General features: G+C 39.4%; 1 protein-coding gene across 2 annotated transcripts in view; it reads left to right on the top strand.

Annotated features, from left to right (window-relative positions):
- The window catches only part of CNTN3 (contactin 3), a 274,591-nt gene extending 257,382 nt beyond the window's left edge, over positions 1-17,209 (top strand). For both annotated transcript variants that reach the window (XM_075938655.1, XM_006113828.4), the window contains exons 18-21: positions 3,146-3,332; positions 10,699-10,811; positions 13,655-13,823; positions 15,047-17,209. In XM_075938655.1, coding sequence (XP_075794770.1) covers positions 3,146-3,332; positions 10,699-10,811; positions 13,655-13,823; positions 15,047-15,150 — 573 coding nt within the window. In that variant the 3' untranslated portion in view covers positions 15,151-17,209. The remainder of the gene's footprint in view (positions 1-3,145; positions 3,333-10,698; positions 10,812-13,654; positions 13,824-15,046) is intronic.
- Positions 17,210-18,713: the final 1,504 nt, after the last annotated feature.

Here is an 18,713-nt window from a genome sequence, read left to right as displayed (position 1 = left end):
TGACAAAATTTGAAGACAACACAAATTACTCAAGGTAGTTAAGTCCAAAGCAGACTTCAAAGAGCTATAAAGAGATCTTGGTGTCATTGTATCCTCTGAAAACTTTCACTGAAAGTTGTGTGTGAAGTACCAATCAAAAAAGCTAACAATGTTAGAAGCCATTTGGAAAGGCTTAAATAAAAAGATACTAAATGTCATAATGCCACTATATAAATCCATGGTACTCTCATACCTTCAATGCCTCATCTAGTTCTGATCACCCTTTCTCAAAAATTATATAATGGAAAAGGTACAGAGAATGGCAGCAAAATGAGTAGGGGAATGGAAGAGTTTCCATATGAGGAGAGATTAATAAGACTGGGACTATTCAGCTTGGAAAAGAAATATCAAGTGGGGAAATGATTGAGTTCTATACAATCATGAATAGGGTGGAGAAAGTGAATAAGGAAATTCATAGCACAAAATCCAGTCGTCATCCAAGCACATTTAATAGGCAATAGGATTAAACCTAACTGAAGGAAGAACTTCTTCACAAAACCCACATTTAACCTGGGGAACTCACTACCTGGTGAAAACTATAACTGGGATCAAAAAAGAATGAGGCAAGTTTGTGGAAGACAGGCTGTCAGCCAAGATGGTCAGAGATACAGCCCCATACTCTAGGGCTACGTCTACACTGGCCCCTTTTCCGGAAGGGGCATGTAAATTTCAGCAGTCGTCGTAGGGAAATCCGCGGGGTATTTAAATATCCCCCGCGGCATTTAAATAAAAATGTCCGCCGCTTTTTTCCGGCTTTTAAAAAAGCCGGAAAAGAGCGTCTAGACTGGCCCCGATCCTCCGGAAAAAGTGCCCTTTTCCGGAGGCTCTTATTCTTACTTTGAAGTAGGAATAAGAGCCTCCAGAAAAGGGCGCTTTTTCCGGAGGATCGGGGCCAGTCTAGACGCTCTTTTCCGGCTTTTTTAAAAGCTGGAAAAAAGCGGCGGACATTTTTATTTAAATGCCGCGGGGGATATTTAAATCCCCCGCGGATTTCCCTACGACGACTGCTGAAATTTACATGCCCCTTCCGGAAAAGGGGCCAGTGTAGACGTAGCCCATGTGTCCCAAAAGTCTGGATTGTCAGAAGCTGGGGCCGGGCAGCAGGGCATGGATCATTTAATAATTGCCCTGTCCTGTTCATTATCTTGGAAGCATCTGGCACTGGACACTTTTGGAAGACAGGATACTGAGCTAAATGGACCATTGGTCTGACCCAGTATGGTCATTCTTATGGTTGAAATCGGCTTTTTCATTAATAGCTCTTTATTTGAAAATAAGTCACTCAGTTATCCTATGGTTTCAGCTTTCCACCTAGATTTTATTCTAAGCCAGAATACATTAGGGTTCACTTTCTGCTTCTGTGGTCTAAATGAGCACATGCATTCATTACATACCATCTTGAGATTTCAAGAACAAAATCATCACAGATTTTTGTGCCGACTTAGAGCGTTGCCTTGTTTTCTGCACTACACCAGACCAAGCTCACTAAAACTGCTGCCAGAATGAGAACTTCTGGCAGTCCATACTTGCTGCTGTTGTGACTGTCCCTGCTTTGTTTTCTGCTGCTCCCCCTGCTGATCACAGAATGCCAATCTGGCCAAGACAAATTTCTAGTCAGGGTCATCCCGCTGGATGGGGAGGGGGAAAGGACAAGTCCTCTCCCCCCAGGCCTCTACCCCACTCTGCCCCACATGACTGACTAATCCCACATGGCAACACTCCATTTGTGAGAATGGGCCCTTTGTTCTTCAGCCAGTCAGTTTTAATTAAAACAATATTCAGGGATGCCAAGGGCTGGGCTCATGCTCAGTTGGCCTCAGTATCTTAGAGTTACAAAAGATTTCATACAGCCGCCATGGCTCCTGTTCCCCAGAGTTGTCCAAGTCACAGATCAGATGCAGCTCAGAATCTGGACCTATATTTGAGCTAGTAGAAAAGGATCAATAAAAATTCTACTGGTCTTTTGAAAAAAAAATATTTCTTGAAAATCTGACATTGTAGAATATAAGAACGGCCATACTGGGTCAGACTAAAGGTTCATCTAGCCCAGAATCCTGTCTTCTAACAGCAGCCAATGCCAGGTGTCCCAGAGGAAATGAAAGAACAGGGAATCATCAAATGATCCATCTCCAGTCGCCCATTCCCAGCTTCTGGCAAACAGAGGCTAGGGTCAGTGATGTCCACAGTATAGGTTATATATAGTCGAGAATTTTCTTCTCTTTCTCCTTCTCTATGACTAAGCTTGGTGTCGGTGTCTCTTTCCAAGTATCTTTGAGAACCCACTAGAATGGGCATCGTGATCCCTCTCATGGTAGTCATAGATTTGCCTCTGTCTTAAGCTGATATTTTTCATAACTACAACTTTAATTTCCACAGGAACTGTTGAATGAGATGTAGTGTTCTAATGAGTTTAATATGTGTGTGTCGTATTATTGTTTCTTTATTAATATTAATCGTGTTTGTCATGATAGTTGCCTAAGGTCCAAGAATGGGGCCCCATTGTGACAGGTACTGTACAAACGCCACATAATAGACATCCCCTGGCCTGAAGTGCTTGCAGTAGAGGGAGCAGCCACTGGGTGGGAAGAGGGGTAGAACATACAAGCAGAGTGAACCATATATTGGCACCAAACATAATATTAGTTCTATGAGGGGGTGGAGGGCCTTGTTATGGGGGAAAGAAAAGTGAGGGGAGAGGAGACATTGAAGACAAAGGGAAGTTAGGGAGGCAGGATGCAGGAGAGGGGATAAAAGGGGCACATATGGTGGGAAGTTGAGGTGAAGAGACTATAAGGGTGGGAGAAGGTTGGAGTAAACAGCCATTGATGAACTAATGCCTTTCCTTTAATGGTTGTCATTTTAATTCAAACTGTGTCTAACGTTTCTCTTTTCTATAACCACACTAAGAGTGAAATATTAGTATGAAAGGTAAAGCCAGAAAGGCAATAGCGATGCTATTTTCATAGGATATGTGTTATTTCTCCAACTTTCAGGTAATTCGACTCTTTTTCAAGAAAGAAAAAAGCACTTAGAGGAATCAAACATAATACTGTGCGTGAACATTTTGTCATGAAAGAGTTTTAACTCGTTATGTTTTGTATCACAGGTCAGGTACTGGAATAATGGTGGAAAAGAAGAATCTTCAAATAGAGTAAAAGCTACAGGGAATGAGACATCAGTCAGAATAACAGGCTTGAAGAGCAATTTAGCCTATTACACAGCTGTCCGTGCATACAACAGCGCTGGGTCAGGACCATTTAGTGCCACAGTAAATGCCACTACAAAAAAGACACGTGAGTATCATCAGTCTAAATAAATGAGGGAAGGGCCAGAATGGATTTTCATCACTTGCAGGCAAAAGGAAGAACTGGTGCATTAATGGGAATGATGAGAGGAATAAATGAACCAGACTTTCATTTAGAATAGAACACGAAGTTTTTCAAATTTAAGATCAGAAATAACACTCACTTCTGCATGATCATAGTTCTGCAAAAATCAGATATGCTCATGCACCTGATTAGCTGAAAGCCATCACCATGGGTTTCAAAACGTGTGTCAGATTGGACTGTTAAATGCTTAGTGACAGGGAGAATTTTCAAAAGACAGGCTTGATTTTATGTTGAAAAACAAGCTTCTGCGCTAGGGAACCAAGTGACTCACTGACTAGTTCGGAGCTTTATAATATAAGCTCTGTAGAGCCTGACTTATGAGGTGCACTTCAGTTCACCCAAAACAATCACTCAAGTTGACTTGTGGGTCGTCTTTCCCAAATTACTCACAAGATACCACACTACTCCCAAAACAAGATTTAACTCCAGAGACTTTACAAATGCTGTGTTGATTTCCACAGAACTGGAAATGTTTTGCATCTGTTCTGATGCAGTTCCATGCCATAAATTTTGAAGCATTGCTTTTTTAACTAATATAAATCCACAAATATATCTGAATAAAGGGCCAAACATATACTCAGAGCCAGACTCTGATATATCCACATAGGGTGCATCTACACAGTACAGTTATTTTGAAATAACTAATTCTGTTATTTCGAAATCATTTCGAAATAATGGACCGCTTATTTTGAAATCTCTAAATCTCATTCCACAAGGAATAATGCTTATTCCAAAATAGCTATTTTGGAATAGCAGTAGTATGGATAATCCACTGCTACTGTTTTGTAATAGCTCCTTCCCAGGGCCATTCCAAGTAATTATTCCCTGCAACTCTAAATCGAGGTAGCACATCCACATTAGGGAAGCCTGCCTTGGACTAATTTTGAGGCTTCCTTGTAGTGTAGACGTGCTATTTTGAAATAAGCATTCTGTGTAGATGTACCCTTAAGCTACGTCTAGACTGGCATGTTTTTCCGCAGATGCTTTTAACGGATAAGTTTTCCGTTAAAAGCATTTGCGGAAAAGAGCGTCTAGATTGGCATGGACGCTTTTCCGCAAAAGCACTTTTTGCGGAAAAGCGTCTGTGCCAATCTAGATGCACTTTTGCGCAAAAAAGCCCCGATCGCCATTTTCGCGATCGGGGCTTTTTTGCACAAAACAAATCTGAGCTTTGCGCAAAAGGACTTTTGCCCGAATGGGAGCAGCATAGTATTTCCACAAGAAGCACTAATTTCAGACAGTAGGAAGTCAGAGTTCTTGCAGAAATTCAACCGGCCAGTGTAGACAGCTGGCAAGTTTTTCCGCAAAAGCAGTAGCTTTTGCGGAAAAACTTGCCAGTCTAGACGCAGCCTTAGGGTATGTCTACACTGCACACTTATTTTGACATAGCGCATCTACATTAGCATATAAGCTAATAGTTATTTCAGTTTAGAGCCCCAAGAGTCATTGGGAAAGAATAAATTAGAATGGCCAATGGTGAGTGGCTATTTCAAAATAGCAGCAGTGGAGCATCTACACACGCTTTATTTCAAAATAGCTATTTCCAAATAGGCTTTATTTCTCATAGCATGAGTTTTACAGATTTCAGAATCAGCTGTCCATTATTTCAAAATTATTTCAAAATAATAGAATGGCTGTGTAAACGCTAGCATTGTTATTTCGAAATAACACTAATTATCTCAAAATAACGGTGCAGTGTAGATGCATCCTTTGACTATATTCACAGACTAAAGCCCATGAAGAATAGATCCCAATAAAGTTAATGTCTTGGCAACTCATGTGAGTAAGGCAGGCAGGATTTTGCCCACTAGAATTTAAAAATTGGTCTGTGAAAATACAAAAAGTTATCTAATCATTCTAATAAAAAATTGTACTCATATTGTCTATTCTACTGTATCCTGTATCAAAATGTATTAAGTAAAAACACCACTGTCATTTTGAATAGCATTTTACTGAACTTTTGTTCCCTTCTTGCTCATAATTTTTTATTCATGCAACATGTATTTCATATTTTTGTTTAAATGCAAGTTTTCTTCCCTAAGACTACTAGCTGATCCATTCACTGATGCTGCAGTCCTTTTTTTGTGACACTGTGGTGTCTAGGGAGAATATAGGAGAGACAAAGCAACTTGACTGTGATAGTAATTGAATTAAGGTCTCACCCCATTGACTTCAATGGCCTTTGGGGCTGGCCTTGAATTAATATATCAAGTAGATGGAACGGGCTGTTTAAAAGTTTCTAGCTTTACATAGATATTTTGGTATTGATCAATGAAGGTGAATAAATTGTGGCACAACAGAAGTGTGTGGCAATTAAAAAAAAATTTCCCTTAAATTAAGTGAAAGTATACAACCTTTTGCATCACTTTAATACTCAGGCAAAGAACTTTAATGTTTCAAGTCTTCTCTTTTTCCAAAGAAAACTAATTCAAATGTGGCTTTTTTAGAATTGCTTTAAACTCTCCAGTCATGAAACATTCATCATCAGTCTGAAATTACTATCTCATCCTTCCTTTCTTTTCATTCTCTACTATGTTTGAGTAAACCGGTTTGAAGAATTTGAAAATTCAAAATTTTCAGTGACAAATGGACATTTTTTTTCATTAAAATGTACTGAAAATAAGTGTCCCTTTCTTACATCTGCTCATGTTTTAAGCTTTTTAATTTCTACCAATACCCCTTCAAATCTATTTGAATAATACACTTTTCATTCTGCATATAATTGTTATAGCTGTACTTGCCACATTTTTGCATACACCCTATAAGATATTAGTTCATATTAATCTCTAACAAGAAACATACAAGTCATATACCATAATCATTAATCATGAGAGCTCAACTTCACAGTCTACATATATAATAGTCAATGTTTTCTTCATAGTCAGTTCATTATATGTAGAGCCTTTTTTTTCTTCAACCTCTTCCAGCTGGCATCTCCTTATTTAATGAAAATAAATTGTGCCCCTCTTTTATGTCTTATAAAAGAAAGAGTTTTTAAAAAGTGTTTTGATGCTAAGCCTATATAAATGTGTGTGTTTTGAGAGATTGACAGAAAACCTGACTTGGATGGTTAAGGGTGTTTTGAGAAAAGGAAAGCAATATTTTATTTGCATTAGATTGTTCTAAAATTTGCTTCATAGCCCCAGTGATTACTTCTCATTACGTCCAATACTGGGAGGTGGAGAGGGGCTGAAAGCACCAGTTGAAAAACACGTCTTTAAGTCGTACTGAATTGTTTCTGTTGCAGGGTCTGTATCAACCACCTTTGAAACAGTATTTCCCCCTGTTCAATATTATGCACATTTTCATATTTCTAAGAAAGTATCATCACATTTATTAACCTTGCAAGAGTGTCACTGAAGGTGACCTCCTAATAAAGGCTGTTTAAACTTGCCCTAGTAGCTTCATTGTTTTCAATTACATCAGGCAGAACTAAAAGCAGAAATGCAATATATTGATCCATCAGAGCAACTCCCCTATTTTAATTCCTATAAATCTAATGGTAACATTCATTTTGTGTCACCATTCTAGGAATAAACCTAATTAGAACTCTCTAAGGGAAAGTCAACCAGTCACATTTCATTTTTAATAGGCTTCAGTTCAGCATGGGACTCATAATTCCCATCATGGTCAATTATCTCACAGTTGGTCTATAATGATTAGATGCTCTCTCTTAATTGAAACTTCTTGATGTGGTGGAGAGATGCAAATATAAGTTTCTGTACAGGCTTGGCAATTGGTGAAGAAGATCCTGAAATGAAGCAAGGAGGAGCCAGTTATTGTAATAGCTCCTGCAGAAGAATACACCTATTTCGGTAATCGTGCTCCTGCAGTAGTCATTGGAGAGGCAAAAATCATTTTCAAATGAGCATAGTATTATTAATTAGAAACTTAATATAAAGCTAGTTAAACTGTGAATTCAGCTTATAAAGGTTGGGTTAAGTTAAGGCCATTGTGCCAAAGAGCTTTTTAGTTGTTTGCATAGCAAAGAGGTCAAACACTGGCTCTTACATATGAACTGTTTTGGGGGAGAGTTAATTTTCCTTCAGAAAGAAGGGCTTTAAATTTTTTCAGTAATTATATTCTGTTGATTCCAAATATTTGACAGAATATTTTTGCAGCATACTTTAGGTTTAAACCTTAAGTTTATGCAAATAAATATTTTAAAAACAAAGATCAAGAATGACACTGCTTCCTTATAAAATTGGAATTATGCAAAAGTTCAGATCACTCATAAAACCATATGATAAAACAGTTTAATGTTTATTAGTACGTGCAGTATACATAAAATTCATTGGGACATATGTTCTGCATTGAAGCCCTAATTCAGAAAGGTTCTTAAGCATGTGACTAAATGCAAGTACATTGATAGTCCCAGTGAAGTATTCACATGCTTAGAGCTGGGCAAAATTGTGGTGCAATTTTTTTAGTCCAAAATGCAGATTCCAGTTGTTTCATGTTATGAAACAATTCATAAATTTGGATTAATTTCGGAAAATTGTAAAAATTAAGAATTGTCAAAACACTTCATTGTGGTATTTGTGAAACAAAATATTTTGATTTTTTTTGTTTGTTTCTTTTAGCTATTGGAATTTCTCTGTTTTATTTTTTTTTAAATAAAAAATAAAACCCCTCAAATTAAATGGACTATTCTGCATATATATATATATAATTTAATATAATATTTTCAAATAAATGTACAGGTAGAATACATATTTTTTCTAAGGTTAGTGGACATTTCTAATTGTTTCTGTTGATACAATTCAACCAATTTTGACATTTTTTTATGATTCAGCCACTGAACAAAAAAATTGATTTGTGCATCTATACTTGAGTTACATCTGTAAGGCAAATGGTAGAGGCTTATGATGTCTGCATAATTATTGTACATTTTCCCACTTGTTTACAGATAACATATTAGTATTTTGCTATGGGTTTAAAGGAATGATTTCTTTGCAAACCCAATCCATGAGAATTACTAAAATATGCTGTAACGACAAGGAGTCCTGTGGCACCTTATAGACTAACAGATGTATTGGAGCATAAGCTTTCATGGGCAAAGACCCACTTCATCAGATGCATGTAGTGGAAATTTCTAGAGGCATGTATAAATATGCAGGCCAGAATAAGGCTAGAGATAACAAGGTTAATTCAGTCAAGGAGGGTGGGGCTCACTTCTAGCAGCTGATGTGGAGGTGTGAACACTAAGAGAGGAGAAACTGCTTTTGTACTTGGCTAGCCATTCACAGTCTTTGTTTAATCCTAAACTGATGGTGTCAAATTTGCAGATTAACTGTAGCTCAGCAGTTTCTCATTTAAGAGCAATATGCTATAAGATTCAGCTCTAGAGGATATTAGTGCATGGAAAATACTTGGAAAAAGAGAATATTTGCTTGACTTTATAAAATGAGTTCCCAAGCCATACCTATACACCTGGGCTGTGTCTACACTGCACCCCTTTTCCAGAAAAGGGATGCAGATGAGACAAGTCGGAATTGCAAATGAAACTGACCAGCAGCAGCTGAATCAGGACGCCTGGGGCAGAGCAGCTGGGGTGCTGCTGGGTTGGTCCAGTAGCGCCCAGAGTGGCGCTGCGGGACCAACCGGCAGCGCCCCAGCTGCTCTGCCACAGGCGTCTGGAGAAAAGCCTAGTCTGCTGGGGGGGGAGGGCGTACTAGCTGCGCCCCCTCCACCCCAGCAGACCAGGAAGACGTGGGCAGCGGACCGAGACGCACCGCGGTCCCGCCGCCGGGGTCCTCCGCGGCTTTGCTCCCACTCTCCCTGGTCTGCTGGAGACCAGCAGACGAGGGAGACGGGGAGCAAAGCCTCTGAGGACGCCAGCAGCGGGACAGCCGCGGGGCGTCTGGGCTGTCCCGCTGCCAGCTTCCCCAAGGCTTTGCAAAGCCGCGGGGGGGCTCGGGCAGCGGGGCAGCCCAGGCACGCCTGGGCTGCCCCGCTGCCCGAGCCCCCCCGCGGCTTTGCTCTGTGTCTTCCTGGTCTGCAGACCAGGGAGACGCGGAGAAAGCCCCGGAGTACACGGGCGGCAGGACCGAGAGGTCCTGCAGTCCGTGTCCTCCGGGGCAAGCCCCGTTCGTAACTGCGGATCCGACATAAGTCGGATCCGCGTAAGTCGGGGACTGCCTGTAGATGCTTATTCTGTAGGAATAAGACGCTTTAAAGCAGGGGTGGGCAACTGATAGCCTGAGGTCAGCATGCTGCTCCTTGGGGTTCTACGTGTGGCCCAAGAGACATTTTGTTTACCGGTGCCTATGCACCAGGTTGTCAGATTTTTCTGGTTTTCATGTGCGTAGGTTTTTTTTTCCTGCCAGTGTTTCTCAAGTAACAGTCACATAAAGCAAAGGCAAATGAAGTGAGGTACATGCTGATTGCATGAGCTGTGTGCTCCCTCTGTATCCAACCAAAGCACTGCTGTGGTTGAATCAGCACACTCTGGAAATTGTAGGTATGCAAGTGCAGTCAGCAAAACTACCCGATCCTGGGAGACCATCTTATGGCAATCTTGATGCCCACTGAGATGGAGGGCCACTCTGAGACCCACTCACTAGCTTGGGTCGCCCTTCACTGCTTTAAGGGATCCTGAGTTTCAAAGGAAGGGAGTTTGTTTCTGCATATCTGGCCCCTTTGAGGTGTCTCAATAATTTGGGCACCCAACGTTTACTAGTCCTTTTTTTAAAATTGTGGCCTTATCCCATCAGGAAACAGAGAAAATAGTGATTGATTAATCTGACCATTTTGACTACAGCTCTAATGAGAATTACTGAAAATCTACAGATAACTTCATAATCATACCCAGAGTAGCAAAAGAAATGTCAAATACTTTTGCTATAACCCACACATTCAAATGAAGAAAGACTACATTTGTGAAGGAAGTTATTCCGTGCAAAATATTTGCAGCCTTAACAATATGTTAAAGATCTAAAATGTCTATATCATCATTTATTTTATTGTAATTTATTCTAATTCATTGTTTTTATCTCTTGATACAAAAGCCAATCTGGCCATGTTCAATGAAGGACCGTAGTCTGATAAGTCAGCCTCAAAAATAACATTTTTGTATGTCTCTATTTATCTCCTCTTCTGTTTTTCCAATTTAGTCTCTGAACCATACAGCATACAAATGATGGTGCTCTGAGTTGCTTTTACATCTAACATGTAATGACAGTCAATTACCTGAACTATTATTTGCTGCTGTATAATAAATCACTAATGCCAAGTAAATTAAAATCATGCTTTCATTATGTATTTCAAGCACCCAGTCAGCCTCCAGGAAATGTTATATGGAATGTTACAGACTCCAAGGTAGTACTGAACTGGGAGCAAGTGAAAGCAATGGAGAATGAATCTGAAGTAACTGGATATAAGGTAGGTAAAAACAGTATAGTGACAGTACTTTATGGCAATAAACACTTCAGTTTTGTGCTTTTTTTCATGTTCATTTCCAAGGCAACAAATTTAGACTCAGAGGGGTAGCTGTGTTAGTCAGTATCTGCAAAAACAATGAGGAGTCCTGTGGTGCCTTAGAGATTTAACAGATTTATTTGGGCATAAACTTTCATCAATAAAAAACACTTCATCAGATGCATGACATAAATCTGTTAGGCTCTAAGGTGCCACAGAACAAATTTAGAATTTAAAATGCTCACAGATGCAGCTATTTTGCATAACTCCCGAGCGTGGGCTGTGCAATGCCACTCCCAAAACCTCTTCCCTACACCTCCTTTGTATAGCCGCTTCGATTAGTTCATTTAGAACAAAACAGTGAGCCAGATCCTCAGCTGAAGGAAATCTACACAATTTGCACCCCAAATTGCATTGCCAGTCCAATAGATTTAGACTTGCCATGTGCCAGCCTGCTCCAGCACCCTTGCTCCTTCTTATGCCCAGCCTCTCACCCTGCTTCTGCACCTTCCCTCCAAAGCAAACACCCTCCCACCCCCGCCCACTCCTGCACCCAACCTCCTGGCCAGATCCCCACCCCCTCCTGCACCCATTTTGTCATCCTGGATGGTTGGCTGGTGATCCACTGAAAGGTCTGCATCGAACGGGGTGGGACGCAGACCAGAAAGTTTTGAGAACCCCCTGTCTTAATTGCTTACAGAGGATGCTAATTTAGAGCTACTTTTATTTGCATCCCTTGCTGTTATTACTATAAACAAGTCTTTACAAGTCAATGCTGACAACATTTTTGTGTTATTCAGGGTTGTATTAAGAGATTGATGGTTAGTTACAGCCTGTTGTAACGCATCTGGAAAGTTAGGTCTCTGGGCTCTCAGGCCATAGCTGGAATGCAAATATACATAGTCACAGATTCAACACTAATTCTACAGTATTTGGCACAACAGTAGGTTGCCATGGCTATAACGTCAATACATGCAATATAAATGTTTATTGCCGAAGTCTTTTTACACAGGTAAAAGTTTTCAAAAGCACCTAAAACCCATTTTCAAAAGTGACATAGGCACATGGGGCACATCTAGACTACGTTTAAATTTCGAAAGAGGATATGTAAATTCCACGGGAATTTGCATATCTTCTTCCGATTGCTTTTTCAAAAGCGGGTCTTTCAAAAGTGGAAGTAATCTGGATACGTTTTTTTCAGGAAAAAAAAACCCTTTTTCAAAAAACCGCTCTTCCTAAAAAAATGAGGATTATGCGGTTTTTCGAAAAAGAGAGGATTTTCTGAAAAAACACGTCCAAGCTACTTTCACTTTCAAAAGACCTGCTTTTGAAAACACGATTTAAAGAAGATATGCAAATTCCTGCAGAATTTGCATATTCTCTTTCAAAATTTAAACATAGTCTAGACGTGCCCTTAAGAGGAGAGATCATTACCTCTGCATCAGAGAACTTCGCCAAAAAGAGCCCTGGAGCAGCTAAAGAGGCCTTAAAAATCCCACGTTTGCCAATGGAGGAATCTCCCACCTCAGCCATTATGAAGGAAGAAAGCCATAAAATAATTCCCTGAGGACCACCTTACAGGCCATGGTTTCAGGGGCATGTTGTGGCTTAGAGGTGGGGTTGAGAGTGCAAGGGGCGTGTTGAGGGATCTCTTAACAATTCTGAGCAGCGCTGCAACCTACAGGGCAGTGCAAGAGGCTGTCAGGTAGGCAGCTGCGGCTGCAGCTGTATTGGTGCCAGGAAATCAGAAACTGAGTAAGGTCATATTTTTTTAGTGGACTGACTTCTGTTGGTGGCAAGCCTTCAAGCGACATAGAGCTCTCCTTCCTAGAGCTGAAGAAGATCTCTATGTAGCTCAAAGGCTCTTGTCTTTCACCAACAGAAGTTGGCCCAATAAGATATTTCCTCAACCTACCTTGTCTCAGCAAGATAGATAGGCACTGACAACTTATAGTGGGGCTATTCCGACTACATTTCCAGTGGATTTCTGCTATTTTTCTAGTCCCTTCTTACTGATATCTTCTATTGTATGCAATTACCTCTGGCAACTAAAGGCCCCTCTGAGTATAAGAATCACTCTAATGGATGCTATCATTTGGGGATACCATTGGATCAGCATGTGCTCTGGGCTTCCAATCCATGCTATCTTCCCAGTCAGGAAACCCACTTTTGTTATCCTGGTCAAGTCCAGACTTTAAAAGAGCAAGAGAGGTGCGGACACATTGAGCTACTGGACACCACCACCAATATCCTTCCTTCTCCAGGGAGAAATATTTTAGCATTGTGGGCTACAACCCTGGGTTACCTCAATGAATACTGAAATAACCAAGGGATGGATAGAGCTCGCAATGTTTAAAATGCATCAGGACAAATACAGTTAAGTTCCATGACAGAATACCATTCAATACTGGCAGCACTTTTTCCAGGAGAGCCCATAATTTCCACATTTTTATTAGCTCCTTTCTATTTGTTGCTTTAAGTGTTTGCTCGAGATACTGATGAGTTCCAAGTGGAGGGATAATTTATAGAACAATACTTTACTAAGAAACTCAAGAGAATATATTATTCATTTGTTATCATTATAGTGCCTTTTTAGATTAAAGCTGGCATAAAAGAGCTTGATTAATATCTGCTTTTATTGCCTTTCTAGATATTGAATATGACTCTGCTCAACTAAAACTGAGATCCCCTCCAAAGTTATTTTAGAATTTAACCCTTTTGCAAGAAATTAAATTCAGAAAAGAACATGGTGGAAGAAAAACTACATGCATCATCCCTAAAAAAAATCTGTTTATTTTGTGTTGCAGGTTTTGTACAGAACTAGCAATCAAAAACATGTGAATATACTGAACACCAATATGACATCAGCAGAACTTCTACTCCCATTCAATGAAGACTACATTATCGAAGTAAAAGCGACAACTGATGGTGGAGATGGCACTAGCAGTGATCAGATAAGGATTCCCAAGCTGACTAGTATGTCGTCACTCATAGGCGATGTCATTATTTTGTCTTACAGAAATGCCTCCCGATGTCAGAAACCCTCGTGCTAGTCACTGAACATACAGCTTAGTAAGAGATGCTGCAAAGCCTGACAAATTTAAATAGGCAAAGTGTGAGGGAGAAACAAGTACAGAGAGGTGGAGTGGTTAGCACCAGACTGCACAGCATGTCAATGGCAGACCTGGGAAGAGAATCCAAGTCACTGGACTCCTAGATCAGTGCCTTGTTAACACTGTGGTTCCCCTGTTGACATATTGTTTGACACTACAAAAATTATGGGCAGAGCAGATACAGAAGGTGCACAAATTCTGATCTTTGTTGCTCCAGATTTTGCATGTCCAAGGCAACATCTGTACTTACTCATGGATTGACGCTTTGGAGGTCGATCTTCTGGCATTCAATTTAGTGGGTCTAATAAGGACCTGCTAAATCGAATGCAGAAGGCACTCCTGTCAGCACCAGTATTACTCCTACTTGCAAGGAGTAAGGGAAGTTGACAGGAGTGTTTCTCCCATTGACCTCCCACTGTGCAGACAGTGCCAAAGTTTGAATCGAGGTATGTCAACTCTAGCTACACAATTAACATAGCTGGATCAAACTTATCCCCTAGTGTTGTTTGGATAATTCAAACTTATCCCCTAGTGTAGACCTGGCCCAAGTAAGCAATGTGATGATTTTCTGCTCATGGAGTCGTCATCTTGCTACTGTGGTACTCAAGGAGTGCTCAGGCCTTAGAATTTCTCACAAGAGATGGGGTTTCACTGATTTACTCCAGCTGAGGATTTGGCCAAGTGCATGCCTCCTGGAAAAACAATTTTTGAAAGATTTTGCTCTGCAAATGTTTTATGAAAGTTCTATACCCCAGTGACAGGGTACAAGACAATCATAATAGCATTAGGGTCATGAACTTGACTTGAGCTTAGTTTAGTTGAGTTTCACAATGCAAACTAACACTTTGAATGTATTTCAATTCTTTATGCATATTTAAAATTATTTGGTAAACCTTGCATTGATTAGCAGAAATTAAGATCTGTAATAAATCTGAGCTAAAAAATGACAGAGTGCAAGATCCTCAAAAGTATCTACGTTCCTAACAAGAACTAATTTTAATTGGAGTTGTGTGCCCAAATAGCTTTGTTTTGAGACCTCACATATATTTGCATTAATTTAATCCCAAACTTTTTCATTTGTTGCAGGTATGGATGCAAGAGGTTCTGGTGCATCAGTCTTGAACATCTACAGCTTATCCACCTTTATACCAACAGTATCTTTCTTGACTTTTAATGCAGTGTTGTGGTGATACATTCTCATTCATTGGATGTATTAAATCAATTACTAACAAAAGTGCTTTTTAAAAAAAAATGCAGTTGTTATGCATGGGGTTTTATTTTTTTTCCCAACTCCGGTGTGTTTTTAAATCCTTCATAGTCCCATTGTAGGGTAAACTTAAAAAAAAAAAACAACATATAAAAATTCAGCAAATCCTTTTAAAGAACTCTAAAATGCCTTAATACTTGAACCAAAGGAGTTTACACAATACATTTGTCAAATCTGATATAAATGAGAGTAAGACTATTATAATAAGGTTTCAAAGCTTCCCAGCATCTCAGATACACCTTAGCTTTATGATGAACTCCACTTTTTCCAATGGCACTAAATTGTTTTGAGTACATCCTATGTCATTGTGATAGAATAATGCTAATCTGTGCAAACTGAAGGAAATGAATGCATATTTACCTGGAATCTGATGACAAATCTTGGACCAATGAGATTTTTTTTAAAAAGTGAATTTACCCAGTACATTCAGATAAGCTTGCATACTGTCCTTTTACATAATCATCTCTAAATCTGACAGATTATTTTAGGTATTAGAGAAGGAAAAGACCTAATCCATCATGTTTTGTCCAATTTACCTTTGAAAGTCCAGGAGAATAGGTTTCCAGCACTTCTGGGAGCCACATTTCAAAGGTTTATCTTTTTTTTCCTTCGAATGAGCATACATTTTTTTACCTCCCTTCAAGAACACAAGTTCTTTCTCTCCATTATATTATTTTGAATGAATTATAGATTTTTTTTCCCCTCATACCACTATTTCATTCTCCTTTGCCAGGTTCTCACATATATATTTAGCACTATAGTTTGTGTTTACAACCTGATCCCTCCAACTTCCAGATCATTTTTGTTGCCCATCTCTGATTTCCCACCAGCTTCACAAGCTGTTTTTTAAAAAATGAAGTACCCAGAACTGAACACTATATTTTAGGTATAAATGCAGCATGGTCTTATGGAAAGGGACTGTTGCATCCCTGCTCTATGATGTAATTCTGAATATTGAACCCAAATTACACTGGCCCCTTGTCCATCATGTCACATTGCAAACCTTTGCTGATTCAATATTTGTTAATATTCCTACTCTCCCTTTTAGGATTCACTGCTGTCCATATTTCTCCTTTGGGATCTCTGTGTCTAAGCAGCACCATCTATCTCAACTGGCCTGTCATTCTATAATAAATCCCGTGAACATCTTATAATTCTTGGTATGACTATGGCAATATGGTATAGCTTTTAGTAGATATATAGAAATATATATATAAGCAAAGACTTTTTGTCCTTGTTATAAAGATTGTTCTAAATCTATGTTTTTCCATAGCAATATATAAAAGAGATGCCAAATCTGGTACATTTTATTTTTTACATTTGCAAAGCTTATACAAATCCATATGTTTTTCTGTCCTTTCAGACAGCTCTCAATCTAATATTAAATTACATAGAGTCAAATATTCATGTGACATAAAAATGATATTCTATTTTTTCAGTTTAATCTCAAAGTGTTTGATACAACACAAAGAGAATAAAAAATTTCAACCTCAAGAGCGAACCAAGGTCAGTAAAATTTTGATGTCACCATAGAAATATGCATTCAGATATCAAATTATCATTAGTGTAACACACAAACTATCTTGCTAGCTATCTGAGCAAGATTTGTATATACTGTACATACATAGTTTAAAAAATGAACATAAATGGCTAGTTGCTTTTAAATATGGCTAACCATTGATGTTTCCAAAAAATCACAGATGGAGGGAAACAGACATTTCTAGTAAATATATAGTTCGGTTTCATGCAATGAAAAGTTGAATCTTTCTATCCTTGTTTAAGAAAGTTCTACACACTGTCGTGTCATTTTCATGATTATTCTTTTACATTATTTAACTTTGTTATATATCTCCATGAGATATGTACTGAGTATCTTGTTTCATATTGAAAAGTATTAAATTTATCCTTAAACTTCCAGTTGTGTGTGTATCCTATGGTTATCTGTATGTATTTTTTCTATTATTCTAATAAAATATTTATAACATTGAGGAATATTGGAATATTTCAAAATCTGTTGCCCTCTTCGTATCACATGATTGTATCAAAAGAGCAAATTGTAAAGATGTCTGAACATAACACTTCCCTATATTCTTAACAGCATTCAGCATTCCTGCTAACTGCCAGTTCTCTTTTTCTCTTATCTCTGTTCTCACAGGGTCTGATCAAAGACTGTGTAAGCCAAAAAACAGATTCTCATTGATTTTCTATGTTTGGATCAGCCACATACTCTTTTCAGATATTTCTTATAGAGTCATAGAACTGGAAGGAACCTTGAGAGTCATCAATTCCAATGTCTTGCACTCTCAGCAGCACAAAGCAGCTTGTAGATCATCCCTGATAGGTGTTTGTCTAACCCAGTGGTCCCCAACACAGTGCTCACTGGTCCCCGCGGGGTCATTTGTGTGCGCCCGCCAAGTGCTTGGGGCTGGCCTGGCCCCGGGCACATGGCACACGGTGAGCGCTGGCCCTGGGAGCACCACGGATTGGCCGCCCGCGATCTGGGCACGCAGCGCATGGGGGCGCTTGAGGGGGGAGGTGCCGGCCCCGGGCGCACGGCCCTTGGGGGGGCCCTGCCCTCTGGCGCCCGGTAACCTTAAATGGTTGGGGACCACTGGTCTAACCTACTCTTAAAAATCTACAATGATGGAGATTTCACAACCTCCCCAGGCAATTTATTGAAGTGCCTAACCACTCTGATAGTTAGGAAGTTTTTCCTAATGGTCAACCTACTACTGTAATATGCATCTGCCTAGGCCCATTCCCTTAAACATTTGTTCCTTATATATTTGTTAGTTTTATAACATCCACTTGTCTTTCTAGTATTTTTTTAAGGGAGACAGTGTTGCCTAGAAGATAGCTCAATAGACTGACACTTAAGACACTGAGAGTGTTTTCAGCCCTGCTATTGGCTTGATGATTGACATTGAGCAAGTACCTAGTTTTGCCTCAGTTTACCCATCTGTAAAATTGGAATGATACATCCTTTGTAAAGCACTTTGAGATCTCCAGATAGACTGTAGTATTTAAAAGCTAACAATGTATTGCCATACATTATTATTAAGTGGAATGGAATGTGCATCGAAATGCAAAGAAGTAACTGCCCTTCTATATAGAGCCCTGCGTGAATACAAAATTGTATCCGCATCTGCAAAAACGGACTGCGGATATGTGCATCCAGATGCAGATACCCACAGATATTAACAGAATATCTGCACATTTGCAGGGTTCTAGATACAAAATATATATCTGCATCCATATCTGCAAGAATGAGCCATGAATACCTGAGGATACCCACAAATTTGCAGGGCTCTATTTTTATGTCCCTAGGAGCCAGTAGTAACATAGTATCCATTTTTGGCATGCAGAACATACAGGGTTGGGACACAAGTTAGATTCACAGATTTATGGCTCCAATCCTGTAAACCTAGATATGAATAGCTTTAATGTCCCGCTACATTCATAAATGTTTTAATTCTTTTCCATTCT

Source organism: Pelodiscus sinensis, chromosome 11, assembly GCF_049634645.1.
Source record: "Pelodiscus sinensis isolate JC-2024 chromosome 11, ASM4963464v1, whole genome shotgun sequence".
NCBI lineage: Eukaryota > Metazoa > Chordata > Testudines > Trionychidae > Pelodiscus > Pelodiscus sinensis.
This window is presented reverse-complemented; position numbering and strand designations above follow the sequence as displayed.